This window comes from Tachyglossus aculeatus, chromosome 6 (assembly GCF_015852505.1).
Source record: "Tachyglossus aculeatus isolate mTacAcu1 chromosome 6, mTacAcu1.pri, whole genome shotgun sequence".
Lineage (NCBI taxonomy): Eukaryota > Metazoa > Chordata > Mammalia > Monotremata > Tachyglossidae > Tachyglossus > Tachyglossus aculeatus.
In genome coordinates this window covers 48,119,227-48,146,912 of record NC_052071.1, presented here as the reverse complement: position 1 = coordinate 48,146,912, position 27,686 = coordinate 48,119,227, and the positions used below count along the sequence as shown (strand labels likewise).

General features: G+C 41.9%; 1 protein-coding gene across 1 annotated transcript; it reads right to left on the bottom strand.

Annotated features, from left to right (window-relative positions):
* On the bottom strand, window positions 1-27,686 carry DNAAF6 (dynein axonemal assembly factor 6; the record flags this gene model as incomplete). The annotated part of the gene is made up of 7 exons (XM_038747784.1): window positions 1-720; window positions 3,082-3,167; window positions 10,569-10,665; window positions 13,471-13,576; window positions 17,066-17,138; window positions 23,644-23,754; window positions 27,621-27,686. Coding segments are annotated over 7 exons (669 nt in total), but the record flags the coding sequence as incomplete, so codon positions are not given.

The window sequence follows — 27,686 nt, the reverse complement described above, 5'->3', positions numbered from 1 at the left end:
TTTTCCTTTATTGCTTCTTGGGAAAATGAAGAACCTGGGAATGCACTTTCACTTGCTTTGCATGGAGATTATATATTACAGCAGCAGAACTGGGAGGAGACAGTAACTTGAGTCTCAAAAAATATATATTTTCAATTAAGAAGCAAGTTTGGAAGTAAAGGAGATAACGTACAATTTGTAAGTACACCATGTGTGTCTCGAAACTGCTTTTGGAAACCAAGTATTTCATTTGTCACAATATTCTGCAGGTTTCAATAGAGGTGCTGTTAGTAATTATTGGGCACATAAGAAAAATACATTTTTATATTCCAGTTATTTGACTAATGATAGGCATTGCATATATAGGGCCTGTCTACAACTCCAAATTCTTGTTCTAGTCAAATATGGGTATTGGCATGTTCTAACAGATGATCTGTCATTACGAACCACCTTGCAGATCCCAGAATTGCAATGGGAGCATTCCAACCATCTCAAACTACCAATGGGAAAATTGTACTAATTGGAGAAATGTTGATTGAACTTTGTTGATTCTTCCTCTTAATTGCTATTCCCTCTCCCTCCCTGCCCCACCCCATCCCCGCAAAACACTTTCAGAAGAAGTTAATGAAATCCAACTCTCTCTTCATAGTTAAGGTGACTTCCAGGATCTGCTTTTCTGAGATGAAACGAGCTTTTCCATTCTGGCTGTCCACAGGATGGGGGAGGTGCAATAGCAACTTCCTAGGGAAAAAAATATAAATAATAATCAGAGAAGCAGTGTGGCTCAGTGGAAAGAGCCCGGGGTTTGGAGTCAGAGGTCATGGGTTCAAATCCTGGCTCCGCCAATTGTCAGCTGTGTGACTTTAGGCAAGTCACTTAACTTCCCTGTGCCTCAGTGACCTCATCTGTAAAATGAGGATTAAAGACTGTGAGTCCCCCATGGGACAACCTGATTACCTTGTAACCTCCCCAGTGCTTAGAACAGTGCTTTGCACATAGTAAGTGCTTAATAAATGCCATTATTAATTAATTAGGAGACAGAGGCTTGAAACCACCTTTTCAACGGGATCATATGAATGATCAGATTAGTTCTGTCAGATTCCAATGAGAGTTGGACATCAGTTTCATTTAGTCAGAGTCTTTTTAGCATGAGGTATATAGCGGGGTGCAATGTTGTTACAGAGCTATGGCAGCGGCCCGTTTCTGGCTTAACGTCAGTCAGTCGGTCGTATTTGTTGAGTGCTTACTGAGTGCAGAGCACTGTACTAAGCACTTGGGAGAATACCATATAACCATATAACAGACACATTGTCTGCTGTTTGACCTTGGGAAAGTCACTTAACTTCTCTGTGCCTCAGTTACCTCATCTGTAAAACAGGGATTGAGACTGTGAGCCCCACATGGAACAAGGGATTGTGTCCAACCTGATTTGCTTGTCTCCATTCCATAATAACAATAATAATAATAATGGCATTTGTTAAGCGCTTATTATGTGCACAGCACTGTTCTAAGCGCTGGCACTGTTCTAAGCGCTGACTTAGTATAGTGACTGACACATAGTAAGTGCTTAACAAATGCCATAATTATTATTATTATTCCCTGCCCACAACAAACTTACAGTTTAGAAGGGGAGACAGACATTAATATACGTAGAATTATGGGGATGAAAATAAATTATAGATATGTACATAAATTGCAGGTATGTACATAATTGGCAGATATGTAATGCCAGCATATGGTCCAGTAAAGAACTCCCGGTCTCTGTGGCCTCCAGCTCTTTCTCTTGTGTACTGACAAAGATTTCCTGTGATAGATGGCTGGGTTTGTCTTTCAGCTTAAGGCTCCCTGGCAGGATGGTTGCACATTTCAGGTGCAATGCTGTGGATGAGACATCCATAATGCCGTCACAGTGGTATAGATCTGAATAATGCATGGGGCTGGTCTACATTTGAAACTGAATATCACGAAATGCTTGGAGTACATGTAACCTAACATCCGCTCTAGAAAAGGACTGAGCATCTTAATAAAAAGTGAACTGGGCTTTTTCAGGAGCTGTAAAGATTCCAAATCAGTACCGAATTTAGTATTTTTTTAAAAAACCCAAGCATTCTTGAGTACTTGAATTGAATACTACTGTTTGAAAACAAAACCCTTGGAAATCAATTCATTCTTTGCTCATCTGAAAAGACCTAAGTTCAGAGCACTGTTTTCCCTAGAAACATTGATTACACATCCCTAGCCACTAAAGGAGAGATTTTCTGTGATGCTTGTGCCACTTCAGAAGAATTGGGCCCTTAGGTCGGCAAGGAGCTAAGCACAAATACTCTAACTAGCATTTGTGGTTTCACACCTCAGAATAACTGTGGGTACAAAAATCTGGTGGTGCCCAAGACCTCCCCTGGAGTGTGTCAGCTTGTAAGGTGGAGTCTCATTTTCATTTTAGCTCCTTAAAAGAAAAAAAATAACCTCTAGTTATAAAAATAAAATTATAAAATCTAGCTAAGTGCTTAGAGGTGGAAGCTTCAGTAGAGTAAAAGATTATTATAAATCAGCTGAAGCAAGAATGATGATGGTAACAAGACCTATAAGTCCAGGGAGAGAAATCAATTCAAGAGGGGCAGCTAATGACGACTGGAATGATTGATCATCTATGTATTTCACTCTAGCACCCACTACTATTATTAACAAAAAGATGCTTACAAACTAGGATTTTGAAACATGGAAATTCAAACCTGTTTAGAGTGATGAGAGAGGGATTTTTGCCTCGTCAGTATTACTGGCTAATGACTGAGTTCTATTCAATGTTCACTGGAACAAAAACATTCTAACAGCAGTTAATATTGTCATAGTAATTCATTCAGTTCACCACTCAAACCCCCTGCCTCAATATTACTTTTAAGGATCTAGGTGCAAGTCTAATGATATGGAGGTATTTTCATCTCTTGCTCTTTTCATTGTTACATAAATGAACTGAATCTGGATGTCAAGGATCGGGCGATTGGGTGTCGTTGCAAAATCACTATATATTCCATCATATACATTTACTGAAAAACTCAATGGACCATTGATAAATTCACTCTTGGCGCTCTCTGGCTCACTCACTGTTTTGGGGTTCGAAGGTCAAGAACCTTTTCCTTGATGTCAAGTGTGATGTCAGAGGACTTTGCACCTGGTAGCTTGATTTTAATCTGAAAGAGCGAGAGAAATGTTGAACAGAATTAACACAAAAAGCTGTTTTGGAAGTTCAACTTAATGGGATGGCTTGAAGGAAACAATGAAGTTTTTAATGAATCCTTCTGATTCCTAATGGTCAAATTTTGCATTTTAATTAGTCATTCTCTTTCAGAAGTAACTAAGGTATTTCTTTCCAGGTGTCTCCGATCATTTTTTTTAATGGTATTTGTCATGGGATTGCTATATGTCAAACACTGTTCTAAGTGCTGGAATAGACTCACGTTAATCTGGTTAGACACAGTCCCTGTCACTCATAGGGCTCACAGTCTCAGTAGGAGGGAGAACATATCTTGAGTTCTGTATTCCTGAAAATAGTTGCTAAGTATGGCATATCTACATAGCTATAGTATAGCATAGATAGTGAGCACTATGCTGTAGTATGCTATATATCCTATTCTATACACTATTATCTATTACATTCTATAGTAACATAGAGAATAAGATGGAATATACAACATAAAAATGCAGTATAGTATAAGCAATACATATAGCATAATATATACACTGTAATACATATCTGTCCTTGTGTTCACAGATTTTACTAATAATGGCTTCTCACTGTTTATGTGGGTGGGCGAAAAAGCCTGATATGTCCAAATATTGTCTAGTAGTTATGAACCCTTAATCAAATTAAGTTTAGAACGTGTGTGTGTGTGTGTGTGTGTGTGTGTGTGGAGGAATCACTCCCCAACAACAAGTAGTCATTGCGGGCAGGGAATGTGTCTGTTTATTGTTGTACTCTCCTTAACTGTTTACTAAAGTGTTCTGCACACAGTATGCTTTCAATAAATATAACTGAATGAATGAATGAAGTAGTTGGTCCCTTCCAATGCAGCCTGTGATTGACCAGAAAAGGAAGTTTAATGTGATATTCTTAAATAATAATAATAATGGCATTTACTAAGCACTTACTATATGCAAATCACTGTTCTAAGCACTGGGGAGTTTACAAGGTGATCAGGTTGTCCCACGGGGGGCTCACAGTCTTCATCCCCATTTTACAGATGAGGTAACTGAGGTCCAGAGAAGTTAAGTCTCAGCTCTGCAACATTGCCAAGATCCGCCCTTTCCTCTCCATCCAAACCGCTACCCTTCTCATTCAAGCTCTCATCCTATCCTGTCTGGACTACTGCATCAGCCTTCTCTCTGATCTCCCATCCTCGTGTCTCTCCCCACTTCAATCCATACTTCATGCTGCTGCCCGGATTGTCTTTGTCCAGAAATGCTCTGGGCATGTTACTCCCCTCCTCAAAAATCTCCAGTGGCTACCAATCAATCTGCGCATCAGGCAGAAACTCCTCACCCTGGGCTTCAAGGCTGTCCATCCCCTCGCCCCCTCCTACCTCACCTCCCTTCTCTCCTTCTACAGCCCACCCCGCAACCTCCGCTCCTCCGCCGCTAATCTCCTCACCGTGCCTCGTTCCCGCCTGTCCCGCCATCGACCCCCGGCCCACGTCATCCCCCGGGCCTGGAATGGCCTCCCTCTGCCCATCCGCCAAGCTAGCTCTCTTCCTCCCTTCAAGGCCCTACTGAGAGCTCACCTCCTCCAGGAGGCCTTCCCACACTGAGCCCCTTCCTTCCTCTCCCCCTCGTCCCCCTCTCCATCCCCCCATCTTACCTCCTTCCCTTCCCCACAGCACCTGTATATATGTATATATGTTTGTACATATTATTACTCTATTTATTTTTTTACTTGTACATATCTATTCTATTTTGTTAGTATGTTTCGTTTTGTTCTCTGTCTCCCCCTTTTAGACTGTGAGCCCACTGTTGGGTAGGGACCGTCTCTATATGTTGCCAACTTGTACTTCCCAAGCGCTTAGTACAGTGCTCTGCACACAGTAAGCGCTCAATAAATTTGATTGATTAAGTGACTTGTCCAAAGTGACACAGGTGACAAGCAGCGTGACAAGCAAAGTGACACGGTGCGAAGCAGCATGGCTCAGTGGAAAGAGCACAGGCTTTGGAGTCAGAGGTCAGGGGTTCAAATCCCGGCTCCACCAACTGCAGCTATGTGGCTTTGGGCAAGTCACTTCACTTCTCTGTGCCTCAGTTACCTCATCTGTAAAATGGGGATTAAGACTGTGAGTCCCCTGTGGGACAACCTGATCACCTTGTAATCTCCCCAGTGCTTAGAACAGTGCTTTGCACACAGTAAGTGCTTAATAAATGCCATTATTATTATTATTAAGCAGAGCTGGGATTTGAACCCCTGACTCCAAAGCCCCTGCTCTTTCCCCTGAGCCACGCTGCTTCTCTTAAACATATGTCATAGTGTGTTTCACTTCCTCCTTTTTCCTCCACGTTTCATTTTGCTAATCACCCATGTCAGACATCTACAGAGAAGCAGCGTGGCTCAGTGGAAAGAGCAAGGGCTTGGGAGTCAGAGGTCATGGGTTCTAATCCCAACTCCTCCGCTTGTCAGCTGTGTGACTTTGGGCGTTACTTAACTTCTCTGGGCCTCAGTTACCTCATCTGCAAAATGGGGATTAAGACTGTGAGCCCCACATGGGACAACCTGATCACCTTGTATGCCCCCCAGCACTTAGAACAGTGCTTTACACACAGTAAGCATTTAACAAATGCCATCATTATTATTATTATTATCTAATTCAATTAATTAATGGTATTTATTGTGCACTAACTCTTTGCAGAGCACTGTACTAAGCACTTGGGAGAGTACATTAGAGTAAGTAGGCATGATCCCTGCCCTCAAGGAACTTACAATAGAGCAGAAACTTCTATGAATCAGAATTGAATCAGTGACTTTAGAATGCCCAGAGAGGTGGAACTACCATCCTTCACTCTGCCGCCTGAGGTGTCAAAGGCTTTGGATTCAAAGATGAAGTAAGTCTTCCTATTTCTCTTATGTCCACCCTTCTTTAAGCTTCCGTCTCTTGATGGTGAAATGGCTATATTTTCTTGAGATCAAACTGGGACACTGTGAGATGAAGGAGATGCTTCCAGAGGAGGTTGAGGGAAGGACCCGTAGTCGGAACACTTGGAAGCCAAGGAAGGTGATCACTAAGTTTGACCCTGAAATTCTTAAATAATAATGATGGCATTTGGTGAGAGCTTACTATGTGCCAAGCACTGTTTTAAGCGCTGGACCTTAGTGACTTTAAATATTATCTTGTAAATCTTGACATTTTCTCTTATCTTTTACAATCTGTGGTATTTATTAAATCTCAACTTTGGATGTTGTCTTGTTGGGAATTTGGCTCTGCAGCGATCAATGGGACCTTCACAAAACTCTCAACTAGTCCTGGGTGGAGTTTGTCCTCCCATAATTTCCTTGGGTCGGTCTAAATACAGGATGACTGTAATTTATTTATTCATATTAATGTCTGTCTTCTGGGCAGGGAATGCGCCTATTAACTGTTTGGTGTTGTACTCTCCCAGGCAATTACTACAACGTTCTGCACACAGTGAATAATAAATACCACTGATTGATGGATTGATTTCTGGCAGATTAAATACCCCTTTCTCCCTCCTCCTTAGACTGTGAGTCCCATGTAGAACAGGGGCTATGTTCAACCTAATCAGTCAATCGTATTTATTGAGCGCTTACTGTGTGCAGAGCACTGTACTAAGCGCTTGGGAAGTACAAGTTGGCAACATATAGAGACAGTCCCTACCCAACAGTGGGCTCACAGTCTAAAAGACTAATGACCTTGTAACTACCCCAGAGTGCTTGTCACATAGTAAGTGCTTCACAAAGACCATGATTATTAAAGATGAGTTGCTGATGAGAGAAAGCAGCCACCATAGATCCACCTCCAAATCCCTGTACTCATAAATGCACCCAGTCCATGTCTCCCATTCCTCAAAAACCATTCCCTGTCCCAACTCCTGTCCCATCCCCTTTCGCTTCAGAACATTTGTTCCTGTTTTCCTCCCCTCCCTCATCAAGATTTGCAACCACTTATTCTCCGATCATTAATATTAATTATGGCATTTGTTAAGAGCTTCTTATGTGCTCAGGGCTGGGGTAGACCCAAGGTGATGAAATCGGATCCAGGCTCTGGTTTCAGCCGCCTTCTTAATCTGCACTCGTTCTCCTGGAGACCTCTTCTGCTCACATGGCTTCAGCCTCCCCATCTCCAGCCCCACTGATGACTCCCAAATTTGCATCTCTAGCCCTGACCTCTCTCCAGCTGCAGAAATCTTCTCCAATTAATTGCCAACACCCAATGGCTCCTTTAGTATTTACACCAATCAATCAATGCTATGTATTAAGTGCTTACTGTGTGCAAAGCACTGTACTAAGCACTTTGGAGAGTTCAGTACAGCAGGTTGGCAGAAACCTTCCCTGCCCACAAGGAGCTTATAATAATAATAATAATAATAATAATAATAATGGCATTTATTAAGCACTTACTATGTGCAAAGCACTGTTCCAATCTAAAGTAGTTAGTATTTATGTATATAGGTCTAGTCAACTGTACATTCAATTACTTGCTAGGGATTTCACACTGATGTACTCATACTTCTAACTGTTCTGTTCCTGTTCATCCTGCTGTTTCCTCTGTAAATAATTTATTTCTGCTTTTTTTCCTTCACTAAATTGTAAGCTAAGTGAAGGCAGACATTGCACCTTTTACTTCCAGTGTACTCTTTCCATGTGCTCTTATGGGGCTCTGCACACTATATCCATAAATTCCCTGAAGGACGGATTGATGGTACACCCGAAGAAGTGTTCCAACATGGGAAAGGTTGTGACTGCTTTGAACTATAGCGACCCTGACTACAGCAGTGAGGAAAGAGATTTGAGGACCATTCCACCCCTGCAGTTATATGTTCTGTTGTTTTCCTTGCTATTATTATTGAAGTATTTTTTACTGACTTCACCCTTTTATTTCTTTCCCAGTATGTCTGTTCTCTCCCAACCCTTTTAAGTCCTGATTCAAGGACTGTGCCTGATTCAATATCTTTGTGCCTTTCCTCAGTGCTTAGTACAGTACTTGACATGAAATAAGTGTTTAAGAACTGCAGCATATAAAAATAATAATACAAGGTGAACAGAAGGGAAAGCAGATAAAACTGGTTACAACTAAAGCAAGCCACAAATGAACCAATAAATAAGCAAAATAAATAACATGCTACATACTCAGTTCTTCCACAACTGAGCAGACGTTCTATTGTGCATTTTGGATGGCCTTAACTTGGACCCACTCAAGGGCCACTCAAGATCTGTTTAAGGACTCCTTGGGATAAGGGGGCTGCTAGGAAAGCATGAAAAGTCACACAATGTGCATTCCTGTTCATTCATGAATCCCACAAATCCTAGAAGTATACAGGAATAAAGATGCATGTATGACTCAGGCCTTTTGGAAAGAAGGTTGGGCTGCAGTCTTTTAGACTGTGAGCCCCTTTTAGACTGTGAGCCCACTGTTGGGTAGGGACTGTCTCTATATGTTGCCAATTTGTACTTCCCAAGCGCTTAGTACAGTGCTCTGCTCTGCACACAGTTAGCGCTCAATAAATGCGACTGATGATGATGATGCATGGACTGGGCATACTCCCAAGACTCAAGCTCCCCTCTCTCCTACCATTCCTCTCCAAAATCTTTGAGAGAGTTGTCTACACCTCCGCCATCTCCATTTCCTCTCCTCCAATTCTCCAACCTGGTTTCTGCCCCCTCACTCCATGGAAACAACCCTCTCTAAGATCACCAATGATCTTCTTCTCACCAAATCTGATGGCCTCTATTCCATTCTAAGCCTCTTGGACCGCTCAGCTGTCTATGACACTTTGGACCACCCCTTTCTCCTTGAAACTCTATTCAACCTTGGCTTCACTGACACTAACCCGCTGCTCTTCTTCCTATCTCTCTCACCACTCTTTCTCAGTCTCTTTTCCAGACGCTTCCTCTACTTCCCACCCTCTGACAGTGGAGGTCCCTCGAGGTTCAGTTCTATTCTCCACCTACAACCACTCCCTTGGAGGGCTTATTAACTCCTGTGGCTTTAACTACCTTTACCCAGATGATTCCCAAATTTAGCTGTCCATCCCTGCCATGCTCCTTCTCTGTAGTCTCACATTTTCCTCCTGCCTTCAGGACAATTCGACCTGGGTGCCCAACTGAAACTTCAAGCTAAACATGTCGAAAACAGAACTCCTTATCTTCCCAGCCAAATCCTGTTCTTCCCTGTCTTTCCCAGCCCTCTAGACAGTACCAATATCCTTCCTATCTCACCTTGGAGATGTCCTCAACTTATCTATCTCATTCAACCCATATATTCAATCTGTCACCAAAACCTATCAGTTCTACCTTCACAACATGGCTAAAATTCGCTCTTTCCTCTCTATTCAAACTGCAACTATGCTGATCCCAGCATTTATCCTTTCCCACCTTGTTTACTGCATCTGCCTCCTTGCTGACCTCCCTCCCTCCTGTTTCTCCCCACTCCAATCCACACATCATTCTGCTGCCCAGATCATTTTTCTAAAAAGAGTTCAGTCCACAACTCCCCACTTCTTAAGATTCTCTAGTGGTTACCCATCCACCTCCACATCAAATAGTAACTCCCCACCATCAGCTGTGCAGCACTCATTTAGCTTGCCCCCTCATACTTTACCTCAATGATCTACTACACGCCAGATGGCCCATTTTGCTCCTCTAGCACCAGCTTGCTCGCTGTGCCCCCATCTCATCTTGCCACCGAGACCTTTCCCATGTCCTTTCCCTAGCCTGGAACTCCCTTCCCCTCCATTTATGCCATCCCACCACCTTCTCCCCACCTTATTAATGTCACATCTCCTCCAAAACTTATAGTCCAAAGCAGAGGGGGAACAGGTTTTAAATCCTCATTTGATAGATGAGGAGGCTGAGAACTCGCACTATATGTGGCGCACAGGATTAGGATCCCCAAAGTTGAACAAATGCAGAAAAAGTCAAAATCCTTGTTCTTAAAGAGTTTACAATCCAAAAGATTGTATTTTTGACTTAGATATATGTGATAATATATGTATGCATATATATATAGGCATATACACATAGCTATATATGCCCATCATTGTGGGCAGGGAATACACCTACCAACTCCGTTATATTGTATTCTCTCAAGCGCTTAGTACAGTGCTCTGCACCCAGTAAGTACTCAATAAATAAGATTGATTGATTGATCTGTCCCTGAATATATATGTCCATCCATTTATGGTTGTCAATCTTCTTTCTCCCTTAGCTGTAAATATTTGAGGGGGGCTAGTGGATGCGGGGGAGGACCTGTGATTTCTTAAGATAGGGTTGTGGTTTTTAAAATACCCTGAATGTCTAGGGAAAAATTGGTATAGGAAGCCTACCAATTGTTTTTGTTTTTAATGAGGCTCTAGAGGATGAAAGTCTGTCTCACCAGCAGGTCCTCACAACAGGCTGTGGAGGGATCCTTTCTGGTCATTCCCAGGAATACATCCTCTGCTCCCACCTGCTGTTTGAAGATAATCTCATACCTGAAAGAGGTTAGCAAAACGTGTGGCCAGTTAGTCAAAAAATGAAAACTTGAAAGATCAGAACCAAGTCAATTCCTAATTATCTTAATTTCCATGCTCTCCATTACATAGGCTCTAGTAAAGGAGATTTTTATCTTTTAAAGTGTTCATCATAATCAACTTAGGAAACTTTTTTTCCTTGTTCCAAATGCAGCTAAAATTAGTGTGCCTGTTTTTAGCACCTTCAACTGGAATAAAACATTATGGTGATAAACCAGCTTCTCCTCTACACCATTTCTACTGAGATGCCAATCAATCAGTGGTATTTACTGAGCATTTACAGTGTGCAGAGCATTGTACTAAGCGCTAGGGAGAGTACGGTACAACAGAGTTGGTGGACGCAATCCCTGGCCACAAGGAGCTTACAGTCTTCCTCGACAAACAGCACCCTCACTATTACTGCAAGACCATCAAGAGGAGCATAGAATTTAGGTGGTTGGCTAAACATATTGACGACTGCTTTGTTTACAATTTTCCTGTACTGTAATTTCTTAGCATTACTGTGATGCATCCGTTACAAATAAATGAATTTAATTTTTCAGGAGTGGATCCTGTTAGGGAAGTTCCATAATAATAGGAGAGATCCTAACCTATAAACCTAATGAAAAAGAGGAACAGATGATGGAATATTAATTCCAATGTCTTAAGGATGATCAGCAATCAGAGAGGAAAGTTCCCACTTGGCAGATGGATATTGTGCAATAGGGCTTAAAGGATCTGTTCTCCTATCAGAAAACCTTAGAAATGAAAATATTTCCAAGTTATGCCAAGTTTTATGAATCTTTTTTTGTGATTTTAGTTAATCACTGCTAAATTGAAACACCCTCCTCTCTAGTTTGCATTCCACATACAAACAGGTTTCATTTAACTTAACAGTAATGGATGAATTGTTTTTAATTATAAAACTCCATCTTAACATAATTTAGTACCATTCTTTTTCTTGGGAAGGCTTTAAAAATAGGATAAGTTCTTCTCAAACTGGAATGATGAGGGTATGGGATGCTTTCTTTAGGTCCCACTCACATTGTTCTGAGTATAAGGTTATTTTCTGTTTGTGTTTTGAGGAATTGCACTATTGAATAAAGCCCCAGAATGGAAGCATCAGTAAATGTATTCAAAGGAGAATGCAGACAGAAGTGATGAGGATTTTCAGAAACTGCTTCGAAACCTCCTTTAGTTTCTAAAAGCCACGCCCAGGGTCTTTTTGTATTTTTTTTTTCATTCTATGATTTGGAGGCTCTTGCTGCCTCCATATTCAGAGGTATCTAAAAAAAAAAAATTGGACATGTTGCTTTCGCCAGAAAGAGCAATGCTACCAGACTGACCCTACTAATGAAAGTTTTCAAGAACCGACAAAGTATATTCTGGCTTTCTAAATATGGGTTCTAGTAAAAATAATAATAATAATAATTGTGGTATTTGTTAAGCACTTACCAGGTAACAAGCACTGTATTAAGCTCTAGGGTGAATAGTTTTCAAAACGTTTATGAGAAGGTGACGAGAAGCAGTACAGCGTAGTGGAAAGAGCACGGGCCTCAGAGTCAGAAGACCTGAGATCTGATCCTGGCTCTGCCACTTTTCTGTTGGGTGAACTTGGGCAAGTCACTTCTCTGTGCCTGTTATTTCATCTGTAAAATGGGGACTACAACTGGGAGCCTCATGTGGTACATGGACTGTGTCCAACCTGATATCTTGTACCTAACCCAGCATTTAGCACAGTAACTGGCACATAGTAACTGCTTAACAAATGCCATTTAAAAAAATGTATAGCTTTTTTCTTTGAAATTCTACTGATTTAAGGTTCAGTTGACTTAATTGTTCAGCTCATTTCTGGGAATTAAGCCAGTGGTTCCCAATTTTCTATCTTCCCACCCAGTGGGAAACCCTCAGAACCGTTTCTGGGCTGCACAGCCTCGATACTAATGGCGGTTGTCAGCTCTTTTTGCCGCTCGGAGCTGGAAGGTTTTTGGCTTGGCAACCATGAGCAGCAAAACGACAGCGGGTGGTGAGGCCAGGGTTCCTTTCCTTTCCATAGCGGGAAGTGCCTGCCAGTTCTCCACACTGCTGGGAGCTGGAAGCTTGCAAACTTGGTACATAATAATTTGCGACCCAGGATCTGTGACCTCCCTAAGCTGGAAAAACATAGCTCTACACTAGTGCACTGTGTTTACCCGACTGCCTTAAACTTTTGGGAGGTAAAGTTGAGGAGAAGTTTCGCTTTTTTATTGTAATATGAGATTATACTTTTTCAATCTCAGGCTGTTCCAGAAGCTAGTGTGCAGGAACTCCAAGGAACAAGTTCAAGTAACAATTAATAATTAAAGGGAGAACATAACCTCCCACCCGCTGTGGAACATTGAAAGTGGAAGCCGCTTTTTGATGCATAAACAGGGTATTGTAACTAAATTTGCGTGAATGCTGGTAATTTATGGGGCTGATTTGCCTCCTTTCAATCCCACTTTTCACAACTGACATTCAGAATAAGTTTACAAGAGGGAAACAGCCTGTACTTTTCAGTTGTGTAGCTAGGAGGTCTCTGAAGTAAGAGGTCTAATCCTCTATCATTTGTTTCTGCTCTACAGAAAAACCATCCACCAGTTCTACATGCCTTCTGTTCTCTGGTCTTTCCATTTTTCAGGTACCAGAAGTTTTCTGGGGGGTCTTTTATCTATGCTTCTTGTCAGAAATAGGAAGTTTTCGGATCACATCGCCCCACAAGTCACAATTCACCCCCGACCTCCGCACCCTCGGCTTTATTATACTTACTCTGGCTGCTCCCTGGGGTCCCACATGTCATCAAACTCTGATCCTTCTGGCATTTCCTCTACATCCCAGATGGCTTTTCTATTTTCAGTCTGGGTTTGAGGGGTAACTAGGAAGATGAGAACAACAAGATCGATGCCGCTGCTCTTCCTTTCCAGACTGCTTCTGGGTTTCGCTGTTGTTTCGGGCTTGAAATACAGGTTCTGGGGTCAAAGGTGAGTGGGAAAGCAAGTCTCTTTCCTATACCCATTCTTCACTCAAGTGCTAGGAAGGCTGCAGCATCTCAGGGATGTAATCAATCAAAGCATGCTTACTCTGTACCAAACACAGTAATAAGCGCCTGGGAGAGTACGCTAAAATAACCTTGGTAGACAAGACCCATGCCCACTAAGAGCTTACAGTCTACAGTGATTTAGGTTTCTGCACAAGTGCTGAGATGCCTGAGATTTTCAATGTCAGTTTCCCCATGCAAAAATGAAAAAGAATCTGAGCCTCAGCATAAGCACAGAAGGCCAACTCTTCCCTATCCATGACCAGTGAGGCGATTCTCACTCTTCTAGCAATTAAAGTCAGCTTGGGGATGCTCAGGTCTCCCCAAAATGTCCACCCTTTCCCCCGGAATGGGCCTGATTTTCAGATTTTTCAGGTTTTCCATTTTGCTCATGTAGGTGTTCTGAAAAATTCTGCTTTCAGTTAGCATAGGTTTTGTACATATAAACACAAGCTGTGATTCACCAGGGCACACAGCACATTGGAAGCATGCCGCTTGCTATGTAGACTCCACAGAATGAACAGAAATTGGAATTAGTCAAGGAATGGCTGTCACGCCAGCAAGACATATAATGTTGTCAACCCTTGCTCATTCATGGTAAAGAGAGAAAATCATCAGAGAAGCAGCATGGCTTCTTGGAAAGAGCAAGGGCCCGAGAGCCAGAGGACCTGGGTTCTTAATCTGGCTCGGCCAATTGCCTGCTGTGTAACCTTGGCCAAGTCATTTAACTTCTTTTGTATCTCAGTTTTCTCAACTGTAAAATGGGGATAAAATACCTGTCCTACCTCCTTCTTAGACTGCGATCCCCTGAGGGACAGGGACTGTGACTATTCTGATCAACCAGTATCTACCCTAGAGAAGCAGCGTGGCTCAGTGGAAAGAGCCTGGGCTTGGGAGTCAAAGGTCATGGGTTCGAATCCCGGCTCTACCACTTGTCAGCTGTGTGACCTTGGGCAAGTCACTTAACTTCTCTGAGCCTCAGTTCCCTCATCTGTAAAATGGGGATTAAGACTGTGAGCCCCAGGTGGGACAACCTGATCACCTTGTATCCCCCCCAGTGCTTAGAACGGTGCTTTGCATATAGTAAGCGCTTAACAAATGCCATCATCATTATTATTATTATTATTACCCTAACACTTAAAATGGTGCTGGACACATAGTAAATTCTTAACAAGTATAATAATGATGATGACTATAATAATAATAATAATGGTATTTCATTCATTCATTCAAACATATTTATTGAGCACTGGCTGTATGCAGAGTGCTTGGTAAGTACAAGTCGGCAACATATAGAGATGGTCCCTATCCAACAACGGGCTCACAGTCTAGAAGTGGGAGACAGACAACAAAGCAAAACATGTAGACAGGTGACAGAACATGTAGACAGGTGGTATTTGTTAAGCACTTACTATGTGCTGAGCACTGTTCTAAGCGCTGGGGTAGGTTCAAGGTTATAAGATTGTTCCACGTGGGGCTCACAGTCTTAATCCCCATTTTACAGGTGAAGTAACTGAGGCACAGAGAAGTTAAATGACTTGCCCAAAGTCACACAGCTGACAAGTGGCGGAGCTGGGATTAGAACCCATGACCTCTGACTCCCAAGCCCAGGCTCTTTCCACTACACCACACTGCTTCTTAATAATAATAATAATAATAATAATAATAATAATACATAATAGCCAAACCTGTACTCAATAGTTTCAGCCTTCTCTCCTACAAAATCTTTGGTGGTTTTCTCTCTGATTTATACTCTGCTATAGTTTATTCTCCCAAGTGCTTAGTACAGTGTTCTGCACACAGTAAGTGCTCAATATATACGATTGATTGACTGAAAGTTGCCATCAGATAACTCAGCGGATGGATGAGCAATCCCCTAGAGCAGAATGTGCAAATCCTTCGTGGAACTTGCTCCTCCTCTCTCTGCCTGCCCTCTAGAGAAGGTGCTAATGAATAAGGGCATGAAAAAAGACAAGAAGCAGGGCGATTGAACAGATGAAGCTGAGGAATCCATCAAACTGGAAAAGCAGCTACTGAAAATCTTGAGTTGGCTGGGGTCGTCTGGAGCTGGGGGAACTTAGGGGTTCTGAAAGAATCAAGACACAAGTTCCTCAGTTCCAGGAGAGTTCTGCTTCAGCTGATTTGTGATCTATCAACAGAACTAAATGAACACAATTGTTGCTTCCCCTCCCTCTTAGACTCTGAACCCCATGTGGAACAGGGACTCTGACTGGATTATCTTCTGTCTCCTCAAGAGCTTAGCACCTAAAACATGTGTTATGTTCTGCCTCCCATTTAGACTGCACGGTCCATTCAGAACAGGATCTGTATCCTTCCTGAAGCACTTAGTACAGTGCTCTGCACACAGTAAGTGCTCTACAAATACGATTGAATGAATGAATGAATCTTATCTCTACCCCAGCACTTAGTAATAATAATAATAATAATGGCATTTATTAAGCGCTTTGTGCAAAGCACTGTTCTAAGCACTGGGGAGGTTACAAATACAAAAGCACTTAATGCAGTGCTTGGCATGTAGTAAGTGCTTAACAAATACCATTATTTTTATTATTATTATTATTATTATTAATATTATAATACTTCTAAATAAAGCTATTATTATTGAATTTCCTTTGCTTAAATTGTGAAATGCCAAGTCATCGTCTGGCTTCAAAGGGAACAGTTTTGGCCAGGATTGTCACCTCTGCTATCTCTGTTATGGGTAGGAAGTGGCTAAATTATATTCAGGCATTCATATTTATTAAGCGCTTACTGCATGCTAAGCACTTGGGAAAGTACAACACAACAATGAACAGTGACATTCACCGCCCACAGTGAGCTTACAGTCTAGAGTGGGGGGAGATGGACATCAATCCCAATAAATAAGATCGCAGATATGTACGTAAGTGCTGGGGGGTTGGAAGCGGGGAACAGCAAAGGGAGCAAGTCAGAAGACAGTGGGAGATGAGGAGTCTAAGAAGGCCTCTTGCAGGAGATGGGCCTCATTAAGGCTCTGAAGGCAGGGAGAATAATTATCGGTAGGATTGAGAAAGGAAGGCATTCCAGGCTAGAGGTAGGACAGGTGAGATGGAGGTACAGTGAGAAAGTTAGCACTAGATGAGCCAAGTGTGTGGGCTGGGTTGTAGGCGAGAAGCAAAGTGAGGTAGAAGGGGGCTAGGTGATGGCATGCTTTAAAGCCAATGGAGAGGAGTTTTTGTTTGATACAGAGGTGGATGGGCAACCACTGGAGTTTTTTGAGGAGCAGGGTGATGTATCCTGAATGTTTCTGTAGAAAAATGATCTGGTCTACAGCTGCATAAGACTTACCGGTGGATTCCTCTTTCTTTGGTGGTCCAATATTTCCAGGACTCAAGGCTCCAAGAGCCGATGAAGAAGACAACTGCAAAAAAAAGGCCATTCTGTAATGAAAGCTTATGTAGCCCATCGGATTTGTAGTAATTCAGATTTTATATGCTTTTCATCCAAAGAGCTCACAGAGTGCTATCAAATTTAATTTGAAACCCATCATTGCTCTACGGAGAGGTAGGAGCCAAATAACATTAGGAGTATGTGACTTTTTTTGTCCCCGCAATGAACTTCACCGAGAAGGCTAGCTTTGACATGGGCCTTGGACAATGGGGAAGAGGACTTCTGGGACGGATTCCCCCCGATACCAGTGCAGCCTAGTGGAAAGAGCACAATCTTGGGAGTCAAAGGACTTGGGTTCTAATTTTGACTCTGCCACTTACCCACTGTGTGACCTCAGGCAAGTCATTCAACTTCTCTGTGCCTTGGTTTCCTCAACTGTAAAATGGGGATTTCATACTTGTTCTACCTCCTCCTTAGATTGTGAGCCCCATGTGGGCCAGGGACTGTGCACTCTGACCAATTAGTATCTACCCTAGCGCTTATAATGGTTAAGCACAGAGTAAGTGCTTAACAAATGCAGTAATAATAATAATGACATTTATTAAGCGCTTACTATGTGCAAAGCACTGTTCTAAGCACTGGGGAGGTTAAAAGGTGATCAGGTTGTCCCACGGGGGGGCTCACAGTCTTAATCCCTATTTTACAGATGAGGTAACTGAGGCCCAGAGACGTGAAGTGACTTGCCCAAAGTCACACAGCTGACAATTGTCAGAGCCGGGATTTGAACCTATGACCTCTGACTCCAAAGCCCGTGCTCTTTCCACTGAGCCATGCTGCTTCAGTAATAATGATAAGAACAAAATAGCCACACCTGTAGTCAATAGTTTCAGCCTTGTATCTGAAATCAGTTTAGTACAGTATAGCTTAATACAGCGCTCTGCGCACAGTAAGCACTCAATAAATACCATTGATTGATTGGTCTCCTCCAGGTACTGATCTTCAGGATTAAAGCAGCCACTCAATATCAGTTCCTCAGACAGTAAACATGCTTTTCATTCATTCAGTCAGTCAGTCATATTTATTGAGCACTTACTGTGTGCAGAACTTTTCCAACCAGGGGCTTTAAAAAGTGCCTGCAATTAAGATTCAGCACACAATTTTATGTGAAAATCTCAAGATAGTACTTTGGGCCGTTTTTAAAACCAAGGTCATATAAGCAAACTTGCAGTGTTTTTCTTAAATTATTAATCACCGGAATACTAATACTCAATCAGCTGAAAGTGTTTCTTCACTCAATCAGCTGAAAGTGTTTCTTCAATGTGTAAGACCCTTCCATTTTGTTGAGGGCCTCCCTTTCACAGAATATTAAATCCAAAGAGACAAAACCTTGAAAGTTACGGAAAAGGTGAACGCACTCTTTGCGGACATTATTGATTGGAGCAGTCCTTCAGAGCACCGGGGGAGTCTCATCTTATTAACTTAATGAAAATGAATGATTAAAAAGTTTGCTTAACTGAAAAAGGGAAAAGATCACTGAAAAAATTAAGAAGCAATTGTGCTTTGTAAAAAAATGTTATTTCAAGTTTCACTGTGGTCATAGGTCTAATGATTTGAGCAATCTAATAGGGCTATTCAAGTACATATTCTTTATACAAACTCCATGTTATCATCATCATCACGAACAGCAACAGTATTTATTGAGCACCTGCTGTGTACAGACCACCGTAATAAGTGCCGGGAACAATCAGTAGAAATAAGCACAGTTCCTGCCCTTGAGGAGTTTACCATCTTAAAGGGGAAATAAGTGGTCACAAGTACATAATAGGGAAAAGAGTAAGAGCATCTATCAGTCAATCGGTCAATCAATTGTATTTACCCAAAGGATAAGAAATGGAGATGGTTAATTAGATGGATCGATAGACATCCGAGAGCTAAGGGTGCCAAATGGGATGATGTGATCAGGAATTGGAGAATTGGGAAGGGAATTTTCTACAGGTTTTCAGACTCCTCATAGATTAAAGGGAATAGACATTCTCTCTAAAATCCAAACTCCCCTACTGTTTCAAGACAGCGTGTTTTCCAACACTACTCTTGTGATCTTTCTCCAACCTCTAAGATTAATATATGCTAAAGAATGGAAAGCTGCTTCTCTACTGGAAGATTTAATAGCTCATTAGAATCACTTAATATTCTCCCACTGTTCTGATAAACTCAGACAATACCCTCCAATAGTATAGTACCTGAATAGCCAATTATCTCTAAATTGCTTATACCCCAGACATACAGAATCATTCCATTACTACAGTAATTCTCCCCTGTCAGTTGTATTCTTCATTGAAATGATCTCAGTTTCTCTGTTCTCTCAGTCTGTCCTGTTTCCTTGAGAAATGCCTCCTCTTTCTAGATGCAAATGCTATTGATATTACGCTTGAGCAGTGGGGTGAATTCTTCGGGCCCTGGGTCTGTTTCAATTACAGAATTCCCTCATTTCTGGCACAATCCTAATATTTTTCTGAAGTTTTTAAAAGTTCTTTGTTGGTGAAAGTGAGCCCGTCCTTCAGACTTCAATTTCTGGTCCCTCGCCCTTAGCCCTTGTTTCCTATACCTCTTGTTCTCATTAACCTCCTGCCTTGTGGTTTTGCTTTGTCCTGATCTGCTCTACCTTCAACTCTGGCTTCTTCTTCGTGGCCCACTGATTCAGTTATCTGATTTTAAAAGTTGCAGTCTCATTTTTTCAGTACATCTAAATATATGAATGTGGTGGCACAGGACAAACAGAACAGCTATTTGGAAAAAATGAAAGAAACTAAATATATCACACATCACTTGCTACATTACCAGCAATTTACCGGCTCTTTTTCTTCAAAGATCGGGATGGTGGCTAGCATTTTTGTGTTTTTTGGGGGCACACCTGAGTCCAGTTCACTCTGAGAGGTATGTCAGGCTTGTGTGTTATTTGTGAAGGGTTTACTTGGGACCAAGCATGAGATAGATATGAGACAGTCAGGTGGAACACAGTTCCTTTCCCAACGGAGCTCCCAAACTCCGTGAAAATGCTGATAATTATCCAGCAGTGCCGCAGGGACGAGCGCTTGATCACCAAGGACAGTGGACCATCCCACTCCTGGACATTAGGTGATTTGAGGGCTTAAATGAAGAGACAAAAACGCACAGCTTGCACAAATAAGACCAAACTGCTCATGAAAAGAGGAAATGAGGAGACCTTGAGGCTGGGCGACGAGCCAGAGGAGTGATGGGCAAAGGGAATGTTAACTGGGATTGACTTTGGGACAGTGGGAACATGACAAGGAACTCTGTTGTATTGCACTCTCCCAAGTGCACAGTAGAGAAGCAGTGTTGCCTAGTGCATACAGCATGGGCCTTGGGAGTCAGAAGGACCTCAGTTTTAATTCCGTCCCCACCCCTTGTCTAGTAATAATAATGATGATAATTGTGGTATTTGTTAAATGCATACTATGTGCCAGGCAGTGTATTAAGCACTGGGGTGGATACAAGCAAATCGGGTTGGATCCAGTCCGGGTCCCACGTGGGGCTCACGGTTCTCAATCCCCATTTTACAGATGAGGTAACTGAAGCACAGAGAAGTGAAGTGGCTTGCCCAAGGTCACATAGCAGACAAGTGGTGGAGGTGGGATTAGAATCCATGACCTTGTGATTCCCAGGCACGTGCTCTAGCCACTAAGCCATGCTGCTTCTCATGTCTGCTGTGAGACCCTGGGGAAATCACTTCACTTCTTGATGCCTCAGTCACCTCATCTATAAAATGGGAATTAGGACTGTGAGCCCCATGTGGGACAAGGACTGTGTCCCACCTGAGTCGCTTTTATCTAGCCCACTGCTTAGTACAGTGCCTGGCACATTGTCAGCACTTAACAAATATCACAAAAAAGGGCTCAATACAGTGCTTTGCACAAAACGTGTGCTCGATAAATACTGCTGATTGATTGATTGACGCTAGCTGGGCCCAGCTCCAGGAGGGAAGGGTAGGACTGAAACCTGAGTCTAGGTTTGCAGAACGCTTAGTGTGCTAGAGAAGCAGCGTGGCTCAGTGGAAGGAGCACGGGCTTTGGAGTCAGAGGTCATGGGTTCAAATCCCTGCTCCGCCGACTGTCAGCTGTGTGACTTTGGGCAAGTCGCTTAACTTTTCTGGGCCTCAGTTACCTCATCTGTAAAATGGGGATTAAAATCGTGTGAGCCCCCCGTGGACAACCTGATCACCTTGTAACCTCCCCAGCGCTTAGAACGGTGCTTGGCACATAGTAAGCGCTTAACAAATACCAACATTATTATTATTATTACTACTATTATTCACTCGTGGACCAGTGGCTAAGTGTGGAGGCTCTCTCGCTGGTACAAAATGGAGTGTAAATGAGCTGTTGGCTGATGGCATCCTTCAATCCTCTAGTGCTAACCTTCCTGCAAAGTTCTGTTAGCAGAACTAAGCTTGCCTCAGTGGATACTTTGTTTGCCTTCTAAATCCTTCTGAAGTTTGGCAACTCACAGGTGCACAGACCATCTTCACATCTGTCCTCTAGTGGAGATCCCCTTGCCATTGAGAAGCACCATGGCATAGTGGATGGAGCACGGGCCTGAGTGTTAGAAGGTGATGGGTTCTAATCCCGGCTCCACCACTTCGCTGCTGTGTGACCTTGGGCAAGTCACGTCACTTCTCTGTGCCTTCTCTGTAAAATGGGAATGAAACTGTGAGCCCCACATGGGGCAGGAACAGTTGGACAGAGAAGCAGCATGGCTCAGTGAAAACAGCATGGGCTTTGGAGTTAGAGGTCATGGGTTCAAATCCTGACTCTGCCAATTGTCAGCTGTGTGATTTTGGGCAAGTCACTTAACTTCTCTGTGCCTCAGTTACCTCATCTGTAAAATGGGTTTTAAGAATGTGAGCCCCCCGTGGGACAACCTGATCACCTTGTAACCTCCCCAGTGCTTAGGACAGTGCTTTGCTCATAGTAAGTACTTAATAAATGCCATCATTGTTATTATTATTTGCACACAAGTAGGCGCTCAATAAATACAATTGAATGAATTTGCTTGTATCCATTCCAGTGCTTAGTATAGTGCCTAACACATACTAAGCTCTTAACAAATACCATCATTATTATCATTAATTTAACTAGACCCTCCCTGTAGTCGCACAATTCATTCATTCATTCAGTCGAGTGCAGAGCACTGTACTTAGCGCTTGGAAAGTACAATTCAGCAAAAAGGGAGACAATTGGGAAAATAATGATTTGGGGAAGGAACCACACAGTGCAGATAGTTGCAAGAGTTATTTATTTACCCTGGAAATGGACCTCCCCTGATGAACTGTGTCATCAGAACAACTCTTTCAAACCCATATGGGCTCCATACTGAATGAAGACTTCCCGACAAAATGTTGGGGACGTGGACTAACAAAATAAATAATTGGCTTAGGATCGGTAATAGGGGACTCTTCCCAACCCAGCCAGGTGGCTGAGTGTCGTAAGTTGCTTAGCAACTGAGGCAGAGACTTGGAATACTCAAGAGATGCTCCAAGTTGAAAAACAGTTTCTATAGATAGTTCCTGGAAGCACCATGGAGATTCTTGATTAAACTCTGGATTCCTCTGACATCAACTGAAGGGGCATATGGGGTGAAGAAGCAGTTTGGAAAGATCCTGGGGAAACTGGGCTCAACCTGGGGTGCTATCAATCAGTCAATTGTATTTATTGAGCACTTACTGTGTGCAGAGTACTGTACTAAGCACTTGGGAGAGTACAATATAATAATATAAACGACACATTCCCTGCCCATAACAAGCTTAGAGTCTAGAGTTGATCTTACGGTCTAGAGAGGGTGCTGAGATTATATAAAGTCCCTAGAAGCTTGTGGTTATGAGGTGAATGGGTAGTTAAAAATGGTTGTCCTCTTTAAGATCAGCACTAGAACAGGTGAGGGCAAGATTCCCTACCTTGTTTTAGGGAGCCACTCTTTAGACACAACTGTCTCGAGAAAACACTGTGATTCTTTGGTCCCAATATTTTCTTATCTATCCACCAATCAGTTGATCCATTTCATTGCTCCACTTCATTCCCCACTGTAGAGATAAGTAAAATAGCAGGGGAAAAGAAAACGACATTTTGGGCCTACTCATCCGTCTCATTTAGATATGGCCTAAAGCTTCCTCAGTGCTAGCCTCTACCCTTTCCAACATTTGTCAAGAACCATTTGACCACAAAGATAAGTAACACGTATTTTGGACTATTGGGTGCTGCTGCCATGGTTACAGAACTACTTTCCTAGCTGGTGTTTCAGTGGAATTTTAAAAAAAGAATTGTTTGCAGAAATGTGCTAGGGGCTACACTCCCATATGTAAGCTACAGCAATTTCTTAACCCAACCTGCGATCCTGCTGGTTCCTGTGGATGAACAAAATGTCATGGCCCCAATCGTCAACGATGGCGGAAAATGATTCGAAACACAATTATAAGCCCTGGTGTGAACAGACAAGTGTATTTTTCTGTCTTAAAAGATGCTCACCGCTGGTTCATTGTCATCCTCGTCCTCCTCTCCCTGTGGAGTGAGCAGCTTAGAGAGGGCTTGAAGAACAGAAGGTGAAGATAAACTGTCTAGGTCCATAGTTCCTTTCTCCTGTGTTCAGGAACCAAACCAAAAAAAGTTCTTTTAATATTAGGGAAAAGTATCTTATTTAATTTTCGAAAAATACTCACCCCTGGCACACTTAGCTGCCCCTTCCTTAAAAATCTTCAAAAGAACTTCCTCTCCCAGGTGTTCTGGTGACTTCCAGCCCCTAGAGAGTCAGCATATTCCAGTATTCCCATGCCAAACCTTCCCTAAGTGCTTTTGGCTTTGCCTGTGAGTGAGAATGAAAACCAACTCTGTCAGCGGGGAAGCTCCATGATGGGTATGGATGCAGTGGGCCTCTCCAATGGCCAATCCTTCCATTGCCTCCTCTGGGAAGCCTTTTCAGATGACTGGAATTGGGTAGGTCCAAGATGACTGAACTCTGTCCCAATTAGACAAGAATATTGCTGCCCTCTCCCATCTGAAATTTGGGGAGCTGCTTTCTATTTAACTTTCCATAAATTTACTTCATCTGTTTAACAAGAGGTTACCAGATAAAGACCTTTAGAGTCCACATTTTGTTCAGGACCTAGAAAACCAGTAAATATTTAAAAATAGATTGTAATCAATTGTATCTGACACCCACTCAAACTTCTTTTAAGAATCTGAGCAAGAGTATCTTAAATAGGCTCTCAAATCCTCTAGAAATCTTGAAAGTGGCATACTGTTTTGCCCAGGTGTAGTGATTGGTAACCATTGGTAATTGTGGCCCTTTCCCTAGTTCCAGGAATGTTATTCAAGCACATCTCTCAAAGATTAACTCATCAATCAATTAATCAACAGTAAGTATTGAACACCTGCTTTTTGAGATCACATACTAAGCCCTACAAAAGTTAGTAGATACGATTCCTGCATTCAAAAATCTGACATTCGAACAAGAAAAACAATTTCTGCTCTTAATAGGCTTTCTGTGAAATCGTTCATTTTATTTTGTATTATGCCTATAACCATGACTTGTGATACAAATGAATTCGCAGTTAGGTGATGGTGCTGACACTGGGCATCTCTCAATTCCTATTTGTCAAAACTTAGTCTGTATGCAGATGGTGTTTCACTCTGTATTCCAAATCATGAGATTCATTACCTGAAATAATTAATATTTTGACTTCTCAAGTTGTACGATTAATTTTGATGCCAATCGGAGATGCCACAGGTAATAAACAAATGTTAAATTGCCCTTCCCTGGGGGTTCTTGAAAAGTTTGGTTTTTCTGGGCATAGTTATCACTTCTAATATTAATGATGTTAAACAAGCTAACGTTAAACCTCTGATAGCAGAGACCGCATTATATTAGAAAAGATGGCATGTCTCATCTCACAGGAAGATTTGATTGCCTTCTATAAAAAGAAATGCAGTTGACTTGCCCATTAAATGAGACAGAGGGGCCACTATTGGTATTTTCAAATGCTTTTATGGTTTTTTTTTTATTAAATTCTTATTTAAGGGGAGAAATAAAAAGTTAATTGAAATATTTTTATATCTGGAAATAAAAAGAGAGCAGGGGAGAATGATACACATATGAGATGCGCATAGTATGTAGACTTGCATATCAGCAATTGGCTATTTCTGGACTCAATTAGTTCAGCATAAAATGATATAGAGGCTTATTTGCATATGTTTTGGTTGAAAGTTTCAGATATTAAAACTGGTAATTAAACAAACGAAAGCTTTATCATATCAAATGCAAGAAGGCTTTAGAAATGGAGCAAAAACCATGACTAGCTTGTTTATGAGGAAATAACATAAAAGAATTATAAACCTCTTGTGAGTCTAATTAACTATTTAATTAAACAGCTCAGTATGAGAGGAATTATGGTAATTATATGAACAAGAGAAAAAAGATACCAAATTCATTTAGATTATTGAAAGGCAAACATGGACTCTTGTTCTTCCTAAAAGGATTTTAGAAATTAGCAGTTATGTATTAAAGCATCAAAAAGAAATCACCTTTGGAAATAATTATTACATTGAATAATAAAGATATCTTTCATTTTGAGCTTTGCACTATTACTCAGATGTACAGAGATCTTGTAATTTTGTGTATTTTGATAGAACTGAGAATGTCCTTCCACTCCCCCATAACTGAAAAACCAGTCTCCTAAATAATTGATAATCAAACTGGCAGTAATAATGGTTGATGGATAATGAATAAATGACCCTCACTTAGAATTATGGCTTTTGACATACTTTCAGGGCATTGGGAGGATTCATTATTTTCTGCGTAACTGTAGAATAACATATGAAAATGAAAATGCATTTGCCTTACAGCGACTCCTTATCGAAATTCTTCTTCCGGAACATTAGAACTTCAAAAATAGAAACTAAACTTCCAGGTGACCTTACGAAGCGAATGGCTGAAAGGTGAATTCATTAGTGACTATTTGAAGTTCATGCGCAAAATGGCAAAAAATTCTCTTCTGACGTTTTCTATACAACTGGAATGCCTGCCCAAGTTCCATCATATGTTTCCATGAAACTTCAACGCTTTTTGAAATGATTTCATTTTCGAGCAGAGGCCTGGAGACGCGGGCTCACAAAACTGAACTGCAGACCAAAATGGAGCCTCTTTTCTGCTGACGCAGAAAGACAGGCAGGTAGGCCGAGTGGAGACCACAGGTAAGCAGGTATCATGGAAAGCAAAAAGAACCCTAAACCTAAGGGGTTTATTGATTGATTGATTGATTGGCTTTACAAGCACTTCAAGAAGGAATGCCTTGCAGCCATTTTTTTTTCAAGAGACTTGGAGACAATTGTATTAGCAATAGTAAAAATATAAAGGTACCAAATCTCTTCATCACTTTCCCTAAGCCAGTTAAGGGCACATTTTCCACTTATCCCTCCCACAGCCACTACACAAAACTTTTAAATATAAAGCCTTGTGGATCAAAGAGTGCCCGTGATACTTTGTTCAACTCTCACTGGACCAAAAAGAGGGCACTTGTGAGGAAATAGTACTTGTTTGAAGTGTGAAGAGGCCCCCAGTTGGCAGGCTTGTTCATCATTTGATGTAATTTATTGGCTGAATCTGCAGGAGCTAAGTGCCCTTTTTGAATGAACTTTCCATCGGAAATAGCTATTGTTGACCCATATTTGCATTGGGCAAAACAGTTCCCTGCTGCCAAACAATGTCTCCAGGGCGAGTGTCATTTAATAATTAATAAGTATGATATTTGTTGAGTGCTACTGTGCTAAAGCACTGGGGTAGAAACAGTGTATTAAGATGGAACACGGCCCCTATCCTAATCAGGGCTCACAATCTAAGTGGTATGGAGAGCAGCTATTTTCTCCCCATAAAAGAGCAGAATGGGGATTTGAACCTGGGCCTCCCAACTTTCAGAGTTTAGGATGCACCTGCCACTAACCCCTCCCCAGATCCCACATTGGGAATTGGGACATTCGTATGCCCACCTTATTGGTAATAGGAATTTCTAGCTCTTTGGGCCTACAGCCCTGAACCACCATCCTATTACAACACTGTGGGAAAGGTGTGGATGGGTATTATTCAGGACCATCTCCAGATTCTAGTCAGCCAGTTAATCATCATTATCACTATCATCATTAGTATTTACTGAGCACCTACTGGGTACAGAGCACTCCATTAGTTGCATGGGAGCACACCATAAAAGTAGATGACGTGGTCTGTGTCCTCAAGGGGCTTACCATAAATTGAGCAAGCATACCCATTTGAATACACACAAGAAGGAGAGCAATAATAATAATAATGATGGTATTTGTTAAGTGCTTACTATGTGCCAAACACTCTTCTAAGCGCTGGGGTAGATACAAGGTAATCAGGTTATCCCACATGGGGCTCACAGCCTTAATCCCCATTTTACAGATGAGGTAACAGAGGCACAGAGAACTAAACTCACTTGCCCAAGGTCACACAGCGGACTTGGAGATTTGCAGCTTCTACGACTGCCGTTTCTGGGCAGGCC